Below are 24293 nucleotides of genomic sequence, written 5' to 3' on the forward strand. Positions count from 1 at the left end.
CAGAGATGGTGGCAACTCCAGCCATTTTATTATTTTTCAGGATTGTTTTTGAAAATCCTGGTTTTCTTGTGTTTACTTACAAAGTTTAAGATTACTCTTTCAATTTCCATAAAGAATTTCACTGGAATTTCTATGGACATTGCATTACCTTTTGTAGGATGGCCATTTTCTTTCTTTCTTTTTTTATTAGGTATTTTCTTTATTTACATGTCATATGATTTTTCTTTTCCCAGTTTCCCCTCCCAGGAACAAACAAAAACAAGAACAAACCCTGTTGGCTCCCCCCTTCTCATGCTTGCCACCCCACCCTCTTCCACTTATTTGCCCTGGCATTCCCCTACACTGGGGCACAGAACCTTCACAGGGCCAAGGTCCTCTCTTCCCATTGATGATTGATTTTGCTATCCTCTACTATACACATGCTGCCAGAACAATCAGTCTTACCATGTGTAGTCCTTGGTTGGTGGTTGAGTCCCTAGGAGCTCTGAGGGTACTAGTGAGTTCATATTGTTGTTCGTCCTAGGGGGCTGCAAACTCTTTAGCTCCATTGGTCCTTTCTCTAACTCCGCAGGGACCCTGTACTCAGTTCAATGGATGGCTGTGAACCTCTACATCTGTATTAGTCAAGTACTGTCAGCACATCTCAGGAGAGATGGCTTGTCCTTCCTTCAGTCTCTACTCCATAGTTAGTCACTACAACTCCTTCTGTGGGTATTTTGTTCCCCCTTTTAAGAAGGAATGAAATGTCCACATTTTAGTCTTCCTTTTTCTTGAGTTTCTTGTGGTTTGTGGGTTGTTCTTCCTGTATTCCGAACTTCTGGGCTAATAACCACTTATCAGAGAGTGCATACCATATGTGTTCTTTTGTGATTGGGTTACCTCACTCAGGATGATATTCTTCAGATCCAGGATGGCCATTTTCACAATACTAATTATACCAATCACAAGCATGGGAAGAATTCCCATCTTCTAGAATTATCCTTAATTTTTTTTCAGTATCTTAAGGTTTTTTGAATACAAGTCTTTCACTTTCTTAGATTTGTTCTGATATATTTTATTTTATTTGATGCTACTGTAATGAGTTTGTTTCCATGATTTCTTTCTCAGTATGTTTGTTATTTGTATATAGGAAAGCTATGGTTTTTTTTGTGTCTTAATTTTATATCCTGCTATTTGCTGAATGTGTTTATCAAGGGTAGGAATTTTCCGGTTGACTCTTTAGAATCAGCCAAATACATAATTTTATTTGCAATTAAGAATGCATTGACTTCTTTCTTTCCCATTTTTACTTATTTTATCCCTTTCACTTGCCTTATTGCTGTAGCTAAATCTTCAAGTACTATATTGTACAGGAGTGGAGAGAGTGGAAATTCCTGTCTTGTTCTTGTTTTTAGTGGAAATGCTTGGAGAAATTTTTCTAGTTACCATGATATTGACTTGTGGCCTTATTGTATATACTTTTATTATGTTGAGTTTTATGCCCCATATCCCTGAATACATCAGGGCTTTTATAAAAGAATGTTGAATTTTGTCAAAGGCATTTCTTTATCTAGTGAAATAATCATGTGGCTTCTATATTAAAGTCTATGTGGTGGATTATATTTTTTATACTTATAGATTTACATGTGTGGAACCATCCACCCATCTTTGAGGTGAAGCTAACATTATTATGGTGGGTAATTTTTGATGAAGTATTTCTTTCCTACTTTACAGAATAATTTGAGGAGTATTGGTGTTAGTTCTTTGAAGGTCTCATAAAATTCTGCACTGTATTTGTCAGTTCCATTTGTATTTAAGCTAGGAGATTTTAAGTTACTGCTTGTATCTAATTGGTAGTTATGGTCTACTTAAATCATTTTCCTCATTTTGATTTAACTTTGGTAGTCATTGTTCTGGCTAGTTTTATATCAACTTGACGCATGCTAGAGTCATCAGAGGGAAGGGAGCTTCAACTGAGAAATTGTCTCTTTAAGATCCAGCTGTAGCCAGGCTTGTAGGGCCTTTTTAAAAACTCCTGATTGATGGAGGAGCATTATGGGTGGGACCACCTCTGGGGTAAATGGTCTGTGGGTCTGCATCTACCTCACCTCTGGGTACAGCCTTTTGGGGAGGTGGTATGCTGGGGAGTTTAACTGCACTTATCCCATACTATGTGAGATGTGGGAAAGCTGGAGTTGGTTCAGGGGTCTACGGTCCTGTGATGAGGCCAGGACCGTGGGGTTCTCTGACTTTTGGACATCCAGGCACTGCTGGGAGTTGAGGAAGAGCCTAGTTATCCAGCCCAGGTTAGGAGGTTGGAGGGCAAAGGGGAGCTCTGGTTTGTCCCAGGGGAGATTGTCCTTAGCTTGGAGGAGGCAGGCCGGAAGCACAGATGGGGGAGTTGAGCTGTGGGTCTGTAGACAAAGGCTTCCCCCAAGTTCCTTATGGAGGATCTTGATGAAAGTGACAGTCCCTGTTTAACCATATTGTTTATTAGATGTTTATGGTGGAAGATGGATGCATGCATGGTGGAAGGTGGAAGACTCCTTTCTCATGGTCTGACCTGAGATTAAATACTTTTTGAAGAATGTCTGGGAAAGAAAGCTTATTGGCTAAGTCCTCCGGGTCTCTAGGTACATCATTAGTATGGAGAACTCTCTTTTGGGCCTATGTGAACATAGGGTACGTTTCTTTTATGTGAGGAGCATGGTACATGTTCCAAGTCAGGAATCTGGCATGGAGAGGGCAGTAGCCTAAGTCTTAGGTGTGTGCCCACTCAGTCTCCAGCTCTCAACCTACTCTACCTTACTAAGCATTCTGGCATGGTTTTACATCTCACAATGGTCCTGAGTTCTATAAGAAAACAGGCAGAGCAAGTCAATATATGCAAGTCAGTAGGCAGCACTCCTTCATGGTTTCTGTGTCAACTCCTTGCCCTTTTTGAATTCCTATACCGACATCCTTTCATGATAAAAGTGATGTGGAAGTGTGAGCCAAATAAACCCTTTCCTCCCCAAGTCAGATTGGTCATGGTGTTTCATCACGGTAGTAGTAAGCATAGGATATCCATATGCATTTTGAAGTCCACCCATTTCTATTAGACTTTGCAGTTTACTGATTAGTTAATAGCTCTAAAGTATGTTTATATGCTTCTCTTGAGTTTCCTCAGTATCAGTTGTAATTTTCCCTTCTTATTCCTGATTTTATTAATTTGGGTCCCCTCCTTTTTCCTTTGGTTAGTTTGTCTGTCTGGAGAGGCTTGTCAATTTTATCAGTCCTTTCAACGTAACTCCTCATTTCACTGATTCTTTGAATTGCTGCTTTCATTTATATTTCTATTTTTTGACTTCATGTGTCAGCAAATTTGATATAAAGGTATAAGCATGTTATTATTGTGAGATTGAGATGTTCTGTTGCAGCAAATAACTTGATTAGACTTTAGATAGTTCTGTAGGAAAGGCCCATTTTACTCTCTATATAAATATATTTAAAATCTTTTACCTTACCACTCCTGGGTCCTGGATGTTATAAGAAGGCAGGCTGACAAGGTTGGTTGATATCCATGGGTGGCATCCCCTTTTCTGAAGAGAAAGGGAAGGAGTAGATGGGGTGTGAGGTGAAGGGGAAGGACTGGGAGGAAAGAAGGAGGGGGGAAACTGCAATCAGGATGAAAGTAAATAAATTAATTAATTAAAAAAAAAGAAAGCAAGCAGGCTGAGCAAGCCATAAGAAGCAATCCAGTAAGGAGCACTCTTCCATGGCTTCCACTTCCATTTCCTGTTTCTAGGTTCTGGTCTTCCTTTCTTGCCCTGACATCCCTCAGTTATAGATAATGGCCTGAGAAATCTGAGATAAAAAGTCCTTTCCTCTCCAGGTTGCTTTTGGTCTTGTTGCTTTGCCACATCAGTAGAAAAGTAATGAAGGCAGAGGGGGATTTTACACATCTGGCTTCTCACACCTTGCTAATATCAGTTTAACACTACTATATATTTAACTCTAAAACACTTTTATCTCTTTGGTTCTGAAACCTTCCCCCAGTTTCTTAGATAACTATGTGAGCCCCTGAGGTACAGATTTCATTGGGTCCTTAGGGTGAAAGGTAACACAGGTCATTCAGATTCTGGGCATGCTGTAGTGCCATACGGCTCTATGTCATCCTTCTGTGAACCAGTGGTGATTTAATGTGGGGGCAGGGTGTCCGGAGAAGGTTGGCTCCAGAGGATTGATCAGGGGTCTTGAAGTGCTTGTTTCCATTTTCCCCACCCCTGAGTTAGATTGCTATTTTCATGTCTTAGACTAATGAGCACCTTTCTTCCTGATAAGGAACTGACTTCACAGGCATTCTGAACTTCATGCTTTGGATCATTGTGGTCCAGGTCAAGCCAAACCTTCATGCATGCTTGGAGAGCTATTTTGTACATCCTTAAATGCTTTATGTTTTTTAAAACAAGCTTTGAGGAATATCATGTTATGTATTACTTTTACACCCGAGAATCCAGGAAATACTTTCTACAAATTTAGGATGTGGGATTCCTTTAAAAATGTTGAACTGTTTCATCTCAAAATAGTCAAGAGTGATCTTTTGGTGATATAAAAGTGAAACGATTCTTCTGTATTAGTTGGGCACTGGCAGAGCCTCTCAGGAGACAGCTATATCAGGCTCCTGTCAGCCTACACTTGCTGGTATCCACAATAGTGTCTGGGTTTGGTGATTGAATATGGGAAGGATTCCCAGGTGGGGCAGTCTCTGGATTGTCCTTCCTTCAGTCTCTGCTCCATACTTTTTCTCTGCAAATCCTTCCATGGGTATTTTGTTTCCCCTTCTAAGAAGGATCAAAGTATCCACACTTTGGTCTTCCTTCTTCTTGAGTTTCTTGTGGTTTGTGGAGGCTCACAGCCATCCATTGGACTGAGTACAGAGTACCCAATGAAAGAGCTAGAGAAAGGACCCAAGAAGCTGAAGGGCTTGCAGCCCCATAGGAGGAACAACAATATGAACTAACTAGTACCCCCAGAGCTCCCAGGGACTAAACCACCAACCAAAGAGTACACATGGTGGGACTCATGGCTCCAGCTGCATATTTAGCAGAGGATGGCCTAGTCAGTCATCAATGGGAGGAGAGGCTCTTGGTTCTGTGAAGGTTCTATGCCCCAGTATAGGGGAATGCCAGGGCCAGGATGTGGGAGAGGGTGGGTTGGTGAGCGGGGGGTGGGGGGAGGGAATAGGGATTTTTTTTGGAGGGGAAACCAGGGAAGGGGAGATCATTTGAAATGTAAATAAAGAAAATATCTAATAATAAAAAAGTAAAACAATAATCTACAGGCATTTTCCTGATTGAAGAAAAAATCCCATTCTCATTCAATAACTCCCATTCTCAGTCAATAATTCCCATTCTCATTCAATAATTCCCATTCTTATTCAATAAGCAGTTGTGAATGCTTGCAGCCACTTATGCATTTCAGATCCTTCTATAGCAAGAATATATTCATATGTACTGTCTTTATATGTATATGTACATAGATAATATGAATCACCTATCAGGTTATGTCATCAGGATTTCACTGCAGAGGTTAAAAATCAAACAATAATATTACCATGGAATTCAGGAGTTTTATCCCTTTTAGAAGCTGTTCTTATATGAAAATATAATACAATTAAATGGTTAGGAGAAGAACTTTGCTTTAAATATTCCTTGGTTTGGATCCTGCCACCATATTGCTCACTTGATTGTGTCTTTATGTTTTACCCTGAAAAATTAGTTAAAGAACAGTATCTGCCCTATATGATTACTATAAAGAAATATTATAAAGCTTGTACTACAACTCCTGAGTATAGTAAATAAGTTATAAACATTAAGTGTTTTAGTTGTCTGGGCCTCCTAACAGTTTTGGAAGTAGACAAAGAGTAACTTTTATTCCTATTTTATGTAGTGAGGGAGGAGATGGATGTCCTGGAGATTATGTGGCATTTCCTGAGGACACAGTGCTGTATATATAACAGAGTAAGAACGGGGCAGATTTAATATCTCATTGGAGAAGAGAAATGAGTTCATATTAATGAAGAGAGATTTGATACAGAAAGAAACAGATGTAATTGGATATTTTTTGCCACTTCAGGGATAAATGCAAACCTCATGCACTCTACTACTGATTTGTATCTACAGCCTCATTTGTATCTGTGCATTACAGGCTTCTGACACCTCAGGAAATACCTTGTTAGCTTCAAGGTAGGGTAGCCTAGGTTATGGGATATCTACTCACACACAGAGGTTGTATCCTGATTTATTCTTGGGGAGAGAATTTATATTTAAGCTTACACTTATGCACTCCTTTTTACACCTAAAGCTATGCTTTTTTTCCAACTCGAAAAAAGTGTGATTAATGATTTATTCATTAGATTGGACATTAAGAGTATATTTTCCAAGTACCCTTATGCTTTTCTATAAGATAATTTATACCAATAGGTGGATTGTAGTTTTTCATCGCATCTAATTTTTAATTAACACATTCTTCAGAAGTTGTTCCTTCACTCATTTACTGAAACAAATAGTCACTGAAGACACTCTCTTGGGAATAGAGATGTGTAGACAGAGCCTGGCCCCGCGAACTGCTTGTCTGGTAAAGAAGAAAAACATGTAAAGTAATTACTGTCTCCAGTGAATTCAACAATCAAAGCCAGTGTGAGCAGCTCACAGGGAGCTGGGACAGAAGCTAACAACCTTTCTGGGCTTGGTGGATGGTTCTTGAAAGGGATGCTGTCTAAGAAGGATGCTTGGGGGCCAATAGGTAAATAAGTAAAACCTCTGAATTTTCTAGTAACTCGCCTACTTCTGCTTCTCAGACACTGAACACTGGTTCTTACTTGTTCACTAAATTACTTTTTACATGCATTCAGAATTGCTAAGATAAATACCTGGTCTCCCAAGGCTCTCTCAGTCCAGACCATCAGACTGAGTGTAATTTGTGCATTCTTAGACTCTATCTCTCATTGCATGATATGTCTGTAGTAGGAACATTTCCTTCATAAATACCATGATACTGTTTTTAATGGACATAACTTTGAAATGTTTGATTAATGTTGATGCACTTGAAGCAGTTTGAAAGATTAGTTGAAGAGGGTATAATAGAATCCCTTGGGCTTAAAACTCACTGAAGATTTCTTTTAAGAAAAAAAAGTCCATAGAATATGGTTCCGCCGTGATCCAGAGCTCAGCACTCCTGAGCCAGTGCTATTAAGGGGAGATGATAAGTTAGCCAGCACCTGCCTGTGCTATTAATATGCAGGTTGTATCTGAGGACATCTCTGTGTGCTGCAGGGTGGACACAATTACACTCTCAGCATAGGAATCAGTAGTTTCCTCACAGGATTAACTGAGTTCTTTTGTTTTAAAACATTTCTTAGGTAGATTGGAAGTTTCACTAACTCAGCTCATTATGAAATATTAATATGTTATTTATAAATCTTTGTGCTATCTCTTGTAAGATTGAAATTTAGGTCAAATTACAACCTGAATTTAATTTTAGGACGGAAAATAAGTGTGCCGTATTTAAAACCCGTGTTCTAAATTTCAAGCACAGTAGATCAAAGTATGTCTCATTTAAGCAAAGCTTCTGGAATGAAGACTCAATTATCTTTCCAACCCCACCGGTGTGTGTGTGTGTGTGTGTGTGTGTGTGTGTGTGTGTGTGTGTGTGTATGTGTGAGTATGTGTGTGTGTATGTGTGTGTGTGTATGTGTGTGTATGTATGTGTGTGTGTGTGTGTGTGAGCCCACACACATGCACATGTATATACATCTGTATGCAAGTGTGTATACATATATGGGGGTGTGCATGCATGTGTGCATGTGGTGGCCAATCGTGCTCCTCAGGAGCATTCACCTACTTTTTGAGACAGAGTATTAGGGTAGGGTAGGTGGTGGCCAGTGAGCTCCAAGAATTTTTCTGTGCCCCTAAGCGGGGCTTATGTGTGCCATCATGTTCAGCTTTTTACATGGGCGCTGGGGATTGACTCTTTGTTTCTTATTCTTGTGTACCAAGCACTTTGCCTACTGAGCAACCCCTCCATCCCATACCAAAGCTTTCTTAGTGACTATTTTCAGTATAAAATGTGAAGTTCAGCTCTATTTTCCAAAAACTAGCCAAGTTGTGAATGAATTTGCCTTCAAATTACAGAAATTCTGCTTTGGGGACAACTTTATTTGAATTTTATATGACATTATTTTCATTTCTTAAGGCCATGATTAAAAGTTTCATGGATGTCTACCAGCTTGCAAGTGCTACAATCTCTACATTAGAGAAGGAGATGACGTCACACCGAAGCCATATCGCAACTCTCAAGTCTGAGCTCCACACAGCTTGTCTGAGAGAGAATGAAAGTTTGCAGTCGGTAAGTCCCGACCAAAATGCCTTTGTTTTCTTTGGGTCTTGGAGCACATTTATATTTGTGTCTTTGTTGCTCATAAGATCATTTGGCTCTATCTATATTTGTGTGGATGTGTATACATGTGTGTGAGTAGGATAGGTCATCAATCAACATAAAATTAATACGGAGAAACATTTGAGAGAAAAAAGCAATTAATTTTTCCACTGCATCATGTACAAAGATATGCATATTGTTCTCAAGCTCAAATACTACATCAGGAGTCCTTTGTTTGGCAGTACAGCTGACAGTTGGGTTTGGCAGTATGCATAGTTAAGCTTATAACTGTCTGAAGATTCAGTGTGTCCCATTAAGACAGAATATTATTAATTATGCGTATAACCAAAATGGTAATTAGAACATGTGATTATTCTCTGTAGAAAACTAGACTTATTCATAATACATGCCTAGCTAAAGATGCATGTTGTGATTCATCTATATGATTAAAATTCTGTTTCAGTACTCATTTTATGTCTTAAAATTTTAGCCATGATGAAATTTGGGCTAATTTAAAACTGGAAAAAAAAATCCTGCATTTGGGATATGCATTTGGGGAGTTTTATAAAATAAATGTATTTGTGATGTAACGGATTGTAACAAACATTCGGAGGGTTGCTAGTGATTGGAGCACGTGTTTTCCTGTTTTGATTTGGTTGTGATGCAGCAGGGTGACTTCTAAGTACCAACTCCCATTTTGACCTTCAGCTGTGGACTCATTTCAGATGATGACGGTTAGCAGAGCAGGACTAACCCTGACTGACCTTAGGTTCGTGAGATTTGGGTTTGGCTTTTTTTTTTCCCCTTCAGTTTCAGCTGCACTGCTAGAATTTCAGTGACGCCTTTGGGTCTGAGTCCCACTCCTCTCTGCCTCTCTTTGCCCCATATTGTCTGTGAATATCTTCTACCTTTCTTGCTTACTGTTTTTTTTTTTTTTTTTTTTTTTTTTTTTTTTTTGCCATAGCTCCTTTGATCCACTGACCCATGAGGTATTTTATGTTATATATTTTTTATTACCTGTTTGCTCCCTGCCCTCAGCGGAACTCCAGATCATCTCTACAAATACAAGCACTGAGGTATTCTTCAAGGCCACAAAGACACCCTGGGCCAAGAATACTTTGACCACAGTTGATATCTAATGGTTATGAAGGCAAATATTAGGAATTTATGTAATAAACATTAGAAGCCAGTTACTTGGGAACTAGGGTGTCAGTTCAGTCTTATATGACTATATTAGATTTTTTTTAAATGAGAGCTTAATGATACTTTGAACCCTACTAAGAGAAATTAAGATAAAAAGGGAACATTATACATCTGAATATACATCTTCACCTTTCTTCATGTTTATTGTCTGATCTCATTTGTTAATAATGAATTACACTGTTTAGCTTATGTTCACTGGGTTGAATTGTACTAACCCATATTGCTTGTTACTATTAGTCACATAAAAGTACTTCCTTGAATTTTAAGAATGGCAAAACTTGATAAGCAGAAATTATTATTATTATTATTATTTACCAATTACTTTTTTAAAAATGAAACTGCACTTACTATTATGCCCAAACTGCACTGCCTCTCTGGTCTGAGCACACCTTGCTTATCACCTCACATGTGAGGCGCGTTGACTCTGGCACCGATTCTCAGGAAGGGAATGCTTACCCTGTGAAGACCCCGCCTGGTGATGTTATGTGTCATCCTGCCAGGAGGCTGTTCAGTTTGGTGTCATTGTGGATCTGCACTCTTTTCTTTCTTTCGTTTGTCGAGGGTCACTCTTTCTAAAACAATCACACATCCTCATGATGCTTTTGTCACTGCATTTGCATGTGCGCTCCTTCTAATTTGAACTTCTTAAGAACTTTGAGGGAAGGAGAAGAGCAAGCCTTAGACTTTGTGTGATGTGGATGAGAGGCAATACTCTTTGGCGGGTAAGAGCATGAATTACGAGGGTGTATTAGGAATTCAACTAAGTATACATGGCAAAAAAAAATAACATGATTTTTTTATAGCAGAAATTCATAGTTATAAATTATAAATATAATTATAATACAAATTATACCCCACATAGTAAGTACATTTTGGTTGCTTTAAGAAATGCAGTGTCGGGCTGGGGAGATGGCTCAACAGTTAAGAGCATTGACTGCTCTTCCAGAGGTGCTGAGTTCAATTCCCAGCGACCACATGGTGGCTCAACCATCTGTAATGGGATCTGATGCCCTCTTCTGGTGTGTCTGAACAGTGTATATATATAAAATAAAATAAAACAGTGTATATATATATATAAAGTGTATGTATATAAAACAGAGTATAAAATATATATATTTTATATATATACTCATATATATAGAATAAATAATTCTAAATTTAAAAAAAGAAAGAAAACTCAAAAAGAAATGTAGTGTCTCTATTACATAGGCTTTTATCTTTATAGTAAGAAATCTAGAAGCAGGTGCTTATTTTTACTAGTTTAGTGGTTTATTTATCTTTATAAATGCAGTTTCTGAGCTGCTTCTTTGTTGTTCTCAGATGTAGCAATTGACTCTAGGATTTTAAGTCACATCCAAGTTAGAAGGAGAGGATGCTTTGGCAGTATCCGTGCACAGATTCTAGTTCTGTCCATGCTAATGATGGGATTTGGATCTCAGAATTTCCAGCAATAAATTGGGATGGTGATACCACTCCCTAACAGAGAAATTGAGAAGTCAACAGAAATGATCGTGTGCTATGGACTTTGCCTTGTACTTAATGAGCAGTTGAGCTGTGTGTGTGTGTGTGTGTGTGTGTGTGTGTGCATATGCATGTGTGTGTATTTGTATGTGTTTGTGTTAAATAACCTTTACTCAGACAGAAAGCTATTTGATTGCCTCACACTCCAGTAGCATCACTTTGTTGTGCTTTGTAGTGTAGCTTGAGTGTGTACTTCTCTGTCTATCACAGCATCAGTTGCAAAACCTAAGCTCTCTGTTCTTTCTGAGGTCGTGTTTTTCTCTTTTTTCATTAACACATTCTTAAAGTTCAGTCTAAAAATGCCCAAGGATAAAGCTAGGAAATTCGACTTATAATTCCTGAGTATATGGCAAGGTTATCAAGGAGGCTGTAAAAGAAAAACCAAAATATGGGGGGTGAAATATCACAAGAAGGATCTGTAGTCAGTAGTGTTGGGTGCTTTGAAAGTACAGTGGAACAGAGGCTGGAAATATCCTTTAGACTTACTTGACTGTGGAAAAACTCTTCTAGTAAGGTGGTGGTGGGTGGGGGAGCTGACTCTTTCCAAACCATAGTGATTTTTCCACTACCTCATGGACTTAGCAGCAGGGTGTAAGACAGAGACAGTGGATTTTGAAGGTCCAGGGGATTCTAAGAAAGGAATGATTTTAGCAGGCTATTGTTTTGAGACCCTTAAATGTAGGTCTTCTAACGTCTGTCCAGTATACTCCATTTTTATCATCTTAGTGCACAGCATGCCTTTTTACAGCCCTTTCCCTTTTACCTACCTATGTTTTATATTTACTGTGAGTTTTTTCTAAAAGGGATGATTTAGTTTTCCTTTATGCATTTTCAGAATCTCTGGTTTTTAATTAAGTAATTAGGTCATTTATAATTAGCATATTAGTGATAGACTTGGGTTTTTTTCTACCATTTTAAAAAATGTTTGTTTCTTCTGGTTTCTCTGTATTCCCTTTATTCTTTTCTCTTTGATTATTTGAATTTATTTCATCATTCCATTTTAATTTTTTACTGGCTTTTTAATATATTTTTCATTATTTTAGTGATATATATCTCAGTACAATCAATATATCTAAATCTATTTGTCTATCTATCTATCTATCTATCTATCTATCTATCTATCTATCTATCTATCTGTCTGTCTATCTTAATGTTATTTACCTTTTCAAAGAAAGTATAACTCCTTATGAGGAAGCCTCATCCGTCATCAAGGCTCATTACAGAAAACCACACCAATCAAAAGGTTAAATTTGAAGCTCAGTTCTAATGGATATATCTACAAAATGCTTCCTCACCTAAAGCTCGGAGAACATTGGCGAAGAGGGGCTGAAAGATCATAAGAGCCAGATAATCGAGGAGTTTGCTGTGAGACTATCCCCTAGTAATTTCATACAGCCATAACTTCTCACTCACCATTGTAATTGCCCAAATATGAAATGAACAGGGACAACAACAGTAGACATGCCAAGGAGATGGGGGAATGCTCACAAGGCCTCAACATTACACAGAGAACTGCAGGCAACTAAGGAGTGCTGGGAGCAGGAGAAATAGTCTTCTCCAGGGAAAAGCACGCTGACCAGTTATCCAGTACCAGATGCTTAGCCCTGAAAACAAGCATACAAGCAACATTATCCAGACTGAGTAGGTTTATTTAGGAATCTACATTTATATGCTTAGAAATATATGCTTGCAGTAACAATGAAAAATGAGGTCATGAATTTGAAAGAGTAGAAGAAGGGGTATATAGGAGGATTTGGAGAGTGAGAAAAAGGAGAAATGATATAATTTTATTATAATCACAAAAAGAAAAGAAAACACTCTCTACTAGGATATGTTATTTGTTCTCCTGTGATCACTTCATAATTGACCTAAATCTCTGTTTACTATCTTTTGTTTTTTAAGTCTGAGGAAATCTCTTAAGCATTTGTTTTAGAGATTCAACATTATAATGGATTTTGTTAGTTCCCTTTCATTTTACAATGTTCTCACTTCACTTTATTTTTTTTTAGGAAATTATTTTCATTGACTATGAAATTTTATATCGATAGCAGTCTTCCCACTGTAAGATGTTCTATGACTCTCCTATCTCTGTCTTGGTTTCTGATGTGGAGTCTGCAGTTACTCAACTGATTGTCTTCTTATGTCTTTTATTTCATTTTTTTCCCAACCTTCATTCAAGATTTTTCTGTATCTTTTTCCCCCACAGTTGGATTGCTGTATGTCACTGCATAATTGTTAGGTTGCTGTGGGCCAGTGGGTAGTTTGTGGTATTCAGTGAGTTTCCTGAATCTATGCATTGGCATCTTTCCCCAGATGTGGGAGGCCTTCAGCCATTAGTTCTTAGAATCTCCCTAAATCAAGTTACTGCAGCAACTATAGTCAAGGTTTCTTTCCCCCCTGTTTTTTTTCCTATTTTATTTCCCAATTGTTTGCATTGAATGAATCTATGAATTCACACAGTGTCAAAATACATTTCCTCCATCATATCTTCTGTGAAGCACATATAATGCAAAGTTCAGAACTCTAAGTTCAGAACTATATGTTTTTTAGTTCTAAAATTTCAATGTGTTCCTTTTATAATTTTCTGTACTGAAAACATTTATGTGTTCATTTATCTCTTGGAGATGGGGAGGAGGAATGGGATGAGAAACTGTGGGAGGGTGGACCAGGAGGGGGTAATGATTGGACTGTTAAAAAAAAATAAAAGTAATAAAAAAGAAATTTTAGTAGCTGCTTTAGTATTTGTCTTATAATTCCGCATCCACTTCATCTTGGGAGTAGCACATACTTACTGCCTTCTTTTGGTTTTGGTCATGAGCCTAGACTCTAATGGCCAAGCCATTTCTCCAGCCCTATTATCTTCTTTTCTAAGAATGTGACAAAGTTTCTTATTTTTGGTGTGTTGAGTAACTTTAGACAATTTCTTGAGCATTTTACACATTGTATGGTTTAAATTATAATTCTTATTGTATATGGACATTTTTCCAATTTATTATTAATTTTTTAAATTTTCTTGTTAGATGAAGTGATGAGATTGCTACTTCTTGACTGTTTTCTATGGTAGGCATTCTGACGACTCCTGTGTCTTTCCAGTCACTTGGGAGATGGCACTTCTCCCAGCCTTATAATTTAAGCCTTACTGTGGGAGTTGTGTAGCCAAGAAATTATAAATGCAAGTGACATATGTTACTTCCTAATGGGAGTATTTAGTAGCTCCTGCAGGACCTCATGTAGTCTTTTTTTTAAAGTCATGCTTCTTATTTTTGAGATGATAATATAATTACCTAGTCTCTCCCCTCTCTTTTCCTCCTTCAACCCCCACATAGGCTCCTCCCTGCTTTCATTACAATTCATGCCTCTTGTCATTAATATATGTATATATTTCTAATATAATAATATATTACCCCTAAACACATAGATACAACCTACTTAGCCTATAGAATGTTACCTGCCTGTATGGCTAACCAGCTGGTATGCTCTTCTGTGGGGAGAACTATTTCTCCCACTCTCAGTGTTCCTTAGTCATCTGTAGTTCTCTGTGTAGGGCTGAAGCCCCACCGGCTTCCCCCATCCACTTTGGCATGTCTGTTGGTATTGTCTTTGTTCAGCTCATGTTAGGAAGTCATGTTGGTGAGACTTTATGGATGTAGCTTCTGACATTACAAGGGGACACAGTCTCATGGTCAATTCCCGGGTCCCCTGGCTCTTAGAATCTTTTCACCTCCCTCTCCCTCAAGGATCCAGATGCAGGAGCTTTGTTGTGAGATGTATCAGTGGGGACTGGGCTCTGCAACTGTAATTTGATCATTGACGTTTTCTGTAATGGTCTCTACCTGTTACATCAGAAAGAAGCTCCCTTGATGAGGACTGAGGATCGCCCTTATTTGTGGGCGATGTTTAGATTGTAGTTAGGGATCATATTTTTCAGTTTCCCAGGCAACTACAAAGTTAAACGCAGGCTGCAAGTTGAGAGTAACACTTCCTGTGACCAGTTTCCAATACTGTCTGCATAGTGCCCACTGTATTTAAACTGTTCTTACTTAGGATGCCCTATATGCACTACTCAGGAATTGTTTTGACACGGGGTGTGTGTGTGTGTGGGGGGGGGTTGACTTAAAGTGAGTTTCACTTTCAGGATCCACCTTTCTGCTGCTGTAGGCTTGCCCCCTTCATGTGTACCTCAGGAGTACTCCCTAATCGCAGGGCCCTTTTCCTCCAGCCCTCTGTCAGATAACCTTCCCCAAAGTTTCCAACTTCCAGGGACTTCTTTCTGGCCTAATCTCTTTTCAAAAAGATGAGATTCTCTTAGACTTTTATCTATGTGCCATACAGTGGCAGAGACTGAAGCTCCCCTTAAAACAAAGCAGATAAGAGAGAAAAACAAGTGTAGATTGTACTCTACTCGCAGCATGGCGTCAGTAATCTAGCCAAAGATGGTTCCATGTCAGGGAGTAAGAACAGAGGAAAAGAAAATGGGAGTCCGGGGGCCTCTACGGAGCACATCTTCAGGCTGGCTCCGGTCTGCAAACTTGCTCTCTTCCTTTTGTTTTTCAAAGCCCTTAGCAGGTCCTTCAGGCACTGTCCCAAGATACTTTAGTTGTAACAAATTCAAGAGGTTGGCCTTAGGGGTTTTCTGTGTCTTAGGGACCAGCATGGTGCACAGCAGGAGTGATGAGAACTACAATGTCAGATCATGGCGTCCTAGATTGAAATGTCTTTGCCTATTTGGATAAGATTCTTAACCCCAGTGCTGCTTTCCCTTATCTAATATTTGAGAATATTAATGTCTGCTGACATAGGTGTTTCACAAATCAGAGAAACTGTATTAGCACTTTATACCAGCTTGTCTGAAGAGCACTGACTGTATGCTAGCACGGTCTCCATCGAGATCCATGCACCTCTGTGTCTGCTACGTATAGATCATTTTATACCTTACTTTCCAAGTGGGCATCATTTGAAGCATGGGGATTAAGATGGATAAGATAAGATCTCTGCCTTTGTGGTTTCTCGTTCTTTCCTGGGAGCATAACAAACACAGAAGTAGGCATGTTAAGTCCATGGGAACACAGCCGAGGGAGAGGTCATTCTGCCGAACATTGTCAGAGGTATTGAGAAGGTCAGAAATGTCTGTGAGATTCTCTGTAATGATTTGATAGCTTGTTAAAGGGAAAAACAATCCAAATATTTTTTTTTAATGAGAGATGAGCCTTTTGTATAACAATCTGTTTAATGAAGGAAGTTATATTGTAAATTTTGAATAATGTAATAATAATAATAATGGTAATAATAATATATTCTTGCTTTGGTTATATACCCTCTCTATGTTAAAGTCACTGGACTCAAACAACTGTATAGAGTAGAATCCCAAACTCCTTGTTAATGACTACTCCAAACCCACCTCCATGTGTTCCTCTCTGTTCTTAGTCATTTGGTTCCCCTTTTATTTTATAATCTGATTCGAGTATGCTTCTAGCCATCAAGTCCTTGATGTCTGTGTTTGGTGTCTCTAATGTTTATGTCTATTCTGGTCATTTCAGAACCCTACTAACTAGTCCTGTCTTCCAACACACACCTCACATGTAAGTCACCACTTTCTCACAGGCTCTTCATACAAGGCTTTTGAGTAATACAGGCCCATTTGTGTGTCCTAATACTGTTATTTCTTATCCACACAAATATTCTAAGCATCACTTTTGAAGTTTTTAATATTTAGACGGTAGTGCCTACATTGTAAGGTTGTTAAAAGAATAAAAAATGACGTCTGACATATTAGTAGGTGCATCATACATGTTGATTCTCTTGCCTACATAAAAACATATTTTTCTGTGAGCCATGTATTTCCTGCAGTTAAGCTTTAAAATATGTTAATTGTGAGGGAATCTTTTTACATGTGGGCAGGAAAAAAGAAGCAACTGTTAGCCATGATATCATGGATTAAGAGAGATCATGCTCAATGCTGGTATAGAGTGAGTATCCTGAGTCCCACTCCAAACTTGGGGAGACTCACGAAGGTTGCTCTGGTCCCTTGAGTGGCACTTTCCTATGAGACTGCAGTGTGGAACATGGCAGCTTGTCACTGTTACAGTGCTACATGGAGGGAGGAGAATGCTACCATAGTTGTGGGGTTCTGAACTCAAGCATGGGGGTGAGGGAAATCCTCCTCCGAGAACTGAAATCTTAGTTGAGAAAATGAAGACGACTTAGGAGCTGAGAGAAGAAAGCACTTCATGCTTACAAGTTGAAAGATATCTTATATGACATGGAGCTGTGGGAGTCAACGCTGGAGGATATGGGGAGTTTGTGAGAGCTGACCCTGGGGGATATGGTGAGCTTGTGAGAGCTGACCCTGGGGGATATGGTGAGCTTGTGAGAGCTGACCCTGGGGGATATAGGGAGCTTGTGAGAGCTGACCCTGGGGGATATAGGGAGCTTGTGAGATCTGACCCTGGAGGATATGGGAAGCTCATGGGAGCTGACCCTGGGGGATATGGGGAGTTTGTGAGAGCTGACCCTGAGGGATATAGGAAGCTTGTGAGAGCTGACCCTGAGGGATATGGGGAACTTGTGACAACTGACCCTGAGGTGTATGAGGAGCTTGTGAGATCTGACCCTGGAGGATATGGGAAGCTTATGAGAGCTGACCCTGAGGTGTATGAGGAGCTTGTGAGATCTGACCCTGGAGGATATGGGAAGCTTATGAGAGCTGACCCTGAGGTATATGAGGAGCTCATGAGAGCTGACTCTGGAGGATATGGGGGGCTCATGAGAGCTGACTCTGGAGGATGTGGGGAGCTGGTGAGAACTGACCCTGGAGGATGTGGGGAGCTCGTGAGAACTGACCCTGGAGGATATAGGGGTTCATGAGAGCTGACCCTAGAGTATATGGGGGCTCATGAGAGCTGACCCTGGAGGATGTGGGGAGCTTATGAGAGCTGACACTACAGTTTGTGGGTCAGATCAGTGGTCCATGAGCAGAGATATGCTCTGGTTTTGAGGAATTCTCTGACTGAGTTATCTCTGGTAACTGTTAAAAAGTACCTCCTTCCTTAGTCCTGTGAAGGTTCTATGTCCCAGTGTAGGGGATTGTCAGGGCAGGAAGCGGGAGAAAGTGGGGTGGCTAGCAGGGGGAGTGGGGAGGGAACAGAGTTGTTTTTTTTTCCTTTTTTTTTTCAGAGGGGAAACTGGGAAAGGAGATATCATTTGAAATGTAAATAAAGAATATATACTAGAAAAAAAAAGTACCTCCTTTCTTTGCTTTAGTTATTTTTCCTACTCTAAATTTATTTATTTTTCTGTTTGTCCTCCAGAGTCACCCACATTTTATGCCAATCAACACCCATTTTATGTTCTTTATATACTTTATATATTGCTTACTTTCTAAATAGGCCAATTGAATCCCATATATTTTTATCATAAGCTCCAGCCTTGGTCTTTGGATACTGATGGAGTTAAATAAGGGAAGCATAAGATTCCCATAGTGACAACTTGGACAACACGCACACTTTATCTTTGATCTCCATATTCATTTCCAAACTTTTAGAGATTTTGAATATTCTAAAAACTTGAGTGTTCCTTTACATAGTAAACATGTGCACTGAGGTAACAGGTAAATTTTAGGACCCACTTTGGATCTGGACAGTTGGCTTAGTGCTCAACAGCACTGGCTGCTATTCCAGAGGACCTGGGTTTGATTCCCATCATCCACATAGTGGCTCACAACCACTTGTATCTGTAGATCCAGAGCATCTGATGTTGTTTTATGGCCCCCACAGGCACCAGGCATGCACATGGCACATACATACAAACAGGAGAAACACTCACACACATAAAATAATAAAAATTTTTAAAAAGTAAGAAAAGAAAAGATCCACTTTCATGATGTATTATCAGGTGAGTGACTTCTGAGTATGATATAAATTTTGTATTTATGTGCACATACTTATATATTTAAACATTGTACTTAATTTGGAAATAAATTTGTATATATAGTAAATATGACTTTGTATAGTTATCTCCTTTATTGATGAAGTGTTATTATTAGCATAGATAAACAAGTAGAAGAATGGTATATATTATTTTGGCACCTAAATGTTTTAATTAATTCTGTCTGCTTTTCAAGGAATGGTAACAACTAAATTTACTTCTGAACACCTCTCATTTTTATTTTTCTGTCTAATTAAGTTCTTGAGAGCATTAATTGCTTGCTCTATGTTTATACTCGGATATTCTGCAGATACTTCTAATTCACTGAGGGGCCAAATGCCAAATGAATATTATCTGACCATGGAAGGACCCTGTCTTCCAAAGTCTGCCTTTACCAGCATCCCTTGAGCACTGCACAACCCTGGCCACTCTGCTCCATGCTTCTCCTAGTACCCACACTCACAAACGCTTAGTCTTCCTCTCCTGACCACCAGATTCACATCCTTCTCTCTGCCTTGTGGATATGAATTTCCCTGTATTACAGAACATAGATTCAAATAAAAATAACATTTCTTTTCTTCACTACACTTTCTAAAAAAGGGACAAAATTTCAAAACTGTGGCAAAATGAACGTTCTTTTGACATTAATGCTCCTAGATCTAGCCTTTGCTTTTCCACTCTATCTGCCACATTAGTGCAAGAGTTACCTTCTGAAATGTAGGTGTGGCCAGGTCATGGCTCCACTCAAGACATAGCATTGTTCTATGTGTTTCTCTCAGTAGTGTACAAGACTTCTGTCATGGAAATTCAGAGGTATCTGGCTCCACCAGGCTTTTTACCCTAGGCCCAGTGGGCAGAAGGAAGACTTTGCTTTACTATGCCCCTTTATCACTCCACTTTCATGTCTGAGTACCACAGAAGTCTGACTACATAATCAACTATATATTATCATACTAGAGTCTTTGAGATGATATGCTATCTGATTTTGTAATCTATTCCAACCACCTGACCTTAAAAAGTGCTGGCCTATTTGAATTAATATCAAGTGGAAGATCCTTTCTTCTGTAATATTTGTCCAATACCTACATACTGTTCATCATGTCCCCTGCACAGACCTCAGTTCCCTGAACTTGCCCACACCACATTTTCCTGTGTTTCATGGTCTTCCCTAATGACAGTAAAATCAGGTAGAATAGTTTCCATATTCTGTCTATGGTAAAGTGAAATGACTTGGGTACTTCTCTGTTTTATTCTTCTTCATAATAAGGGTCAGAATGCCAAGAATGTCTGTGGCAGAGCAGAGCATTGTGTTGGCCCACCATTTAAATAGTTCCAGCTTTGCTGAATAGTTTATGGTCCTTTCTTGTGCACACTAAACTGGCGAGGAAATGCTTGTTGATGACAATGGAAAAACCAAATTGACACAAACCATGTCTCAGTCTTGCAACAGCTGGATGTATGAGAGGATTAATACAGGTAGAAATAGAATTCGCATAAATTAGTAGAAGGTTTATTCTTTTTTTGTTTGTTTTGTTTGTTTGTTTGTTTGTTTTGGAGACAGGGTATAGCCCTAGATGTCCTGGGATTCACTCTGTAGACGAGGCTGGCCTTGAACTCAGAAATCTGCCTGCTTCTGCCTCCCGAGTGCTGGGATTAAAGGCATGCGCCACTGCTGCCTGGCAGAAAGTTTATTCTTTTTTTTTTTTTTAAGACTTATTTATTATTATTTGTAAGTATACTATAGCTGTCTTCAGACATACCAGAGGTGGGTGTCAGATCTCATTACGGATGGCTGTGAGTCACCATGTGGTTGCTAGGATTTGAGCTCAGGACCTTCTGAAAAGCAGTCAGTGCTCTTACCCACTGAGCTCAGAAAGTTTATTCTTAAAAGTGTAATTTTGGGGTTGGAGAGATGTCTCAGCATCTTGTTGTTCTTCAAGAAGACTCAGGTGCAGTTCCAGCCATCCCCATCAGATGGTTCACACACCATTTATGAATTCAGTTTTGGGAGATCCAATACCCTCTTCTGGACCCTATGGTATCAGGCATTTATATGATGTTTATACATACACAAGGCACTAACATATAAAATAAAAATAAATAGATTTTTTCTTAGTTTATCTAATTTTCATTTATTCAGATCCTTTATGGAGCCTGTTGAGTGACAGTCTTGGCACAGACAAGGACCGTAAACTATTCAACAAAGCTTAAATTATTTAAATGGCACCCTAAACTAAATTATATATATGTAGTCCACATAGTGCTGCATTTAAGGGTTCTGATGAAATTTAAGAAAAGACATTTAAACTTGTGTTATTTGGGGACAGCACACTTGCCATACAGTTTATACAATAGCATATTTTACTACCAGGACCTTCACATTACTGTGAGGTTAGTAGTTTGTGTTTTATAAAATTGAATAAAGATATTATGTTTTAACTAATACCTTCTTTTCAAAAAGCTGTAGTTAAGAGATTATTTTAAAATTTTCCTTTTATTGAAAATAGGTTTTTTTATTGCATAATTTATCCTGATTATGGTTTTCCCTCCCCTCCCTCTCCTAGATCCTTCCCACCTCCCCTCCCATGTAGATCCACCCACTTTCTAATGGAATATGATATAATATAGTTAATATACTGTAATATATAGTATAAAGACAAAACAAAAACTAACACATCAGAATAGGATAAAACAAACAGAGGGAAAAGAGCCCAAGAAATAGACTCATTCATTCACATATTCAGGAATACCATATAAACATTAAACTGGAATCCATAATGTATATAGAAAGGACCTATAGGGTAAAAAGAGAGAAGAAAATACAAGGATATAATAATAATAATAATATAATTTTAAAATAGGAAAAACCATGACATATTAGAAGACAGGGAACCTCTAAAGGTGCTGTTGAGTTCATTCCCTGCTGCCTCCCGCTGTTGGGCATGCAGCCTACCATAGGGAGCTTTGTTTCTCCAATGAGATACCATTAGAGGAGAATAAATTTTCATTTATAGTGGTTCAATTTGAGACAGCTTCTGGGTTAGGGACACGTGGGGACATGTGTCCACTTCCTTCAGCTCTAGAACCTCAGTCTGCTACAGACCCACATGGGCCTGCGCATGCCTCCTCGGTCTCTGTGGGTTCATATTTGCATCCATCTCCCTGACTTAGTGGCCTTGCTTTCTTGCTGTCCTCTGTACCCTCTGCCTGTCTCTTAGACTTCCTGTCTCCTCTTCCACAGGATTCCCTGACCAGTAAGAAATAAACACGTTTTAAAATTGTATTGTCTTGGATATTTACTTTGTTTTATACAAAAAATTAACTCAAAAATGGATCAAAGCCCCAAGTATAAGACTTACAATGAGAAAAATCCATAAAACCCCACGGGTTTAAATCTTCGAGTGCTTAGGTTTGGTAACTGAGCCATAGCTACAACACCAGAGGAAACCCAGATGCATTAGAATCCTTAAAAATTAAAGACCAAGACATGAAAAGATAACCCAACATGAGAAAATGTGTACAATCATGTATCTAGTTAGCTCTGATGTAGAGAATGCAAAGAACTCTTTAACTGAATGAGTACGTGATAACCTAATTTTGAAAATGGACAAAGGATCCTAGACAACTTTTGTAAAGAACATAAACAAGTATCCAACAAACACTTAGGAGATACTTGACGTCACTTGATGACTCCCCAGTAGGTCAAATTTGAAATTCCCATTTGACACAACACGTCTACTCTTAGAATCCAGAAGAATTGAAAGCAGTCATTCAAGCAAATGCTTTGGCAGAGTAGCAGATAAACACTCCCTCAGCCAAGGGGGCTTACTCAGTATAAGTCAGCTGATGAAAAGACACGAGCATACATTGCATTCAGATGGTAGTTATGTTATTTAGCCATAAGCTTCAGTACAGGTTTTTTTTTTTAATTAAGAAAAATCTATGTGAATAATTGTTTATGCACTGTGTATGTGCATAGTACCCAGTGGCCACAGAGACCAGAAGAGGGCATTAGATCTTTTATAGCTGGAGTCACTGGCAATTGTGAGCTGAGGTGTGGGTACTTGGAACTAAACCCAGGTTCTCTGCATGAGCAGTAAGTGCTCTTATCTCTTAGAGCCCAAGGTGCCATGAAATGTGTTGATCCATGTTGCAAAATGCATAAAAGACCAGACACACCAGAACATACCAGTTAGTCTTCTTCAAGAAGCCACACGTGTATGATTCCATTTATATGGAATGTCCCAAGCCGGCAAACCCATAAAGACTCAGATTAATGGTTGACAGTTTGCAGGAGGAGGCATGGAGGCGAGTGAGTGCTGAATGGGTGTGGGGTTTCTGTGGGATGAGGAAACTTTGTGAAATGGGATGGCTACACACAATTGCAGATGTGATTGCTTTACAATGGATCAGACTGGGAATCCTAGTTTTTTTTCCCCAGAGTTCCTGGCTGGGACAGCATCATCCTTCTCACATAGGATAGCACACTGCAAGATCACATGACAGAGAGACTCAGGAATTCTGGGTTCTTGAGAAAGTTTGCTGGCTGACTCATCTCAAAGCTTTGGGAAGTGAACCGCACAGTCTCCATGGGTCTTGGTTTTTCTGGCTGTAGAAGGAAAACTCTAAATGAAATGAAAGCTGAATTCCCGCACAACTCTAAAATTCTTTTATTTGAGCTATAAATAACAATTTAGAATTCTGGATTCTATGCTTTATGTTGTTCCTGCTTCACTTACATTGATGAAATGAATATGTTTCTAAATTTGGTTATATTCTGCACCAAGGAACCACTCACAAAAGCATACTAGGTATATAAACCTCACAGTATAACTGTATAACTTATAACACAGTATAACTTATAACTAGGTAGTCAAAAAGTCCCTAAAGTAATTGGGAAATGGATTAGTATACTTATAAGAAATATTTCCCCTTTTAATGCACAGTTTTTTTGATATTTAATATGTTAGGAATGTGAACTTTTAACTTGTCAAACTATTGTAACGTATTTGAAAATTATAGTAATTTGATTACAATGTTGCCTATAAGGCACAAGGTTTAGTTAATGGAATCCATATGTAATTAAAATGCAGAACTAAATGTAATCAGACTCCAGTGACTAGGGCCTTCATATTGATAGTTTTACAATGGCCTCTGGGGTTGAAAGTTTAAATGCTACAGAATATAATAGCGCTGTAGAAAACAAGCTGGCAATTTATTTGCATTAATGTTACCAACACAGCCACTTA

At 38.8% G+C, this 24293-nt stretch overlaps 1 protein-coding gene across 4 annotated transcripts in view; it reads left to right on the forward strand.

The window, feature by feature from the left end:
* Ccdc171 (coiled-coil domain containing 171) overlaps positions 1-24293 on the forward strand; it is a 323333-nt gene that overhangs the window by 269087 nt on the left and 29953 nt on the right. For all 4 annotated transcript variants that reach the window (XM_031377774.1, XM_031377773.1, XM_031377775.1 and 1 more), the window contains one exon: positions 8215-8367. In XM_031377774.1, the coding sequence (XP_031233634.1) occupies positions 8215-8367 (153 nt within the window). The remainder of the gene's footprint in view (positions 1-8214; positions 8368-24293) is intronic.

This window comes from Mastomys coucha, unplaced genomic scaffold (genome assembly GCF_008632895.1).
Source record: "Mastomys coucha isolate ucsf_1 unplaced genomic scaffold, UCSF_Mcou_1 pScaffold18, whole genome shotgun sequence".
Taxonomy (NCBI): Eukaryota; Metazoa; Chordata; class Mammalia; order Rodentia; family Muridae; genus Mastomys; species Mastomys coucha.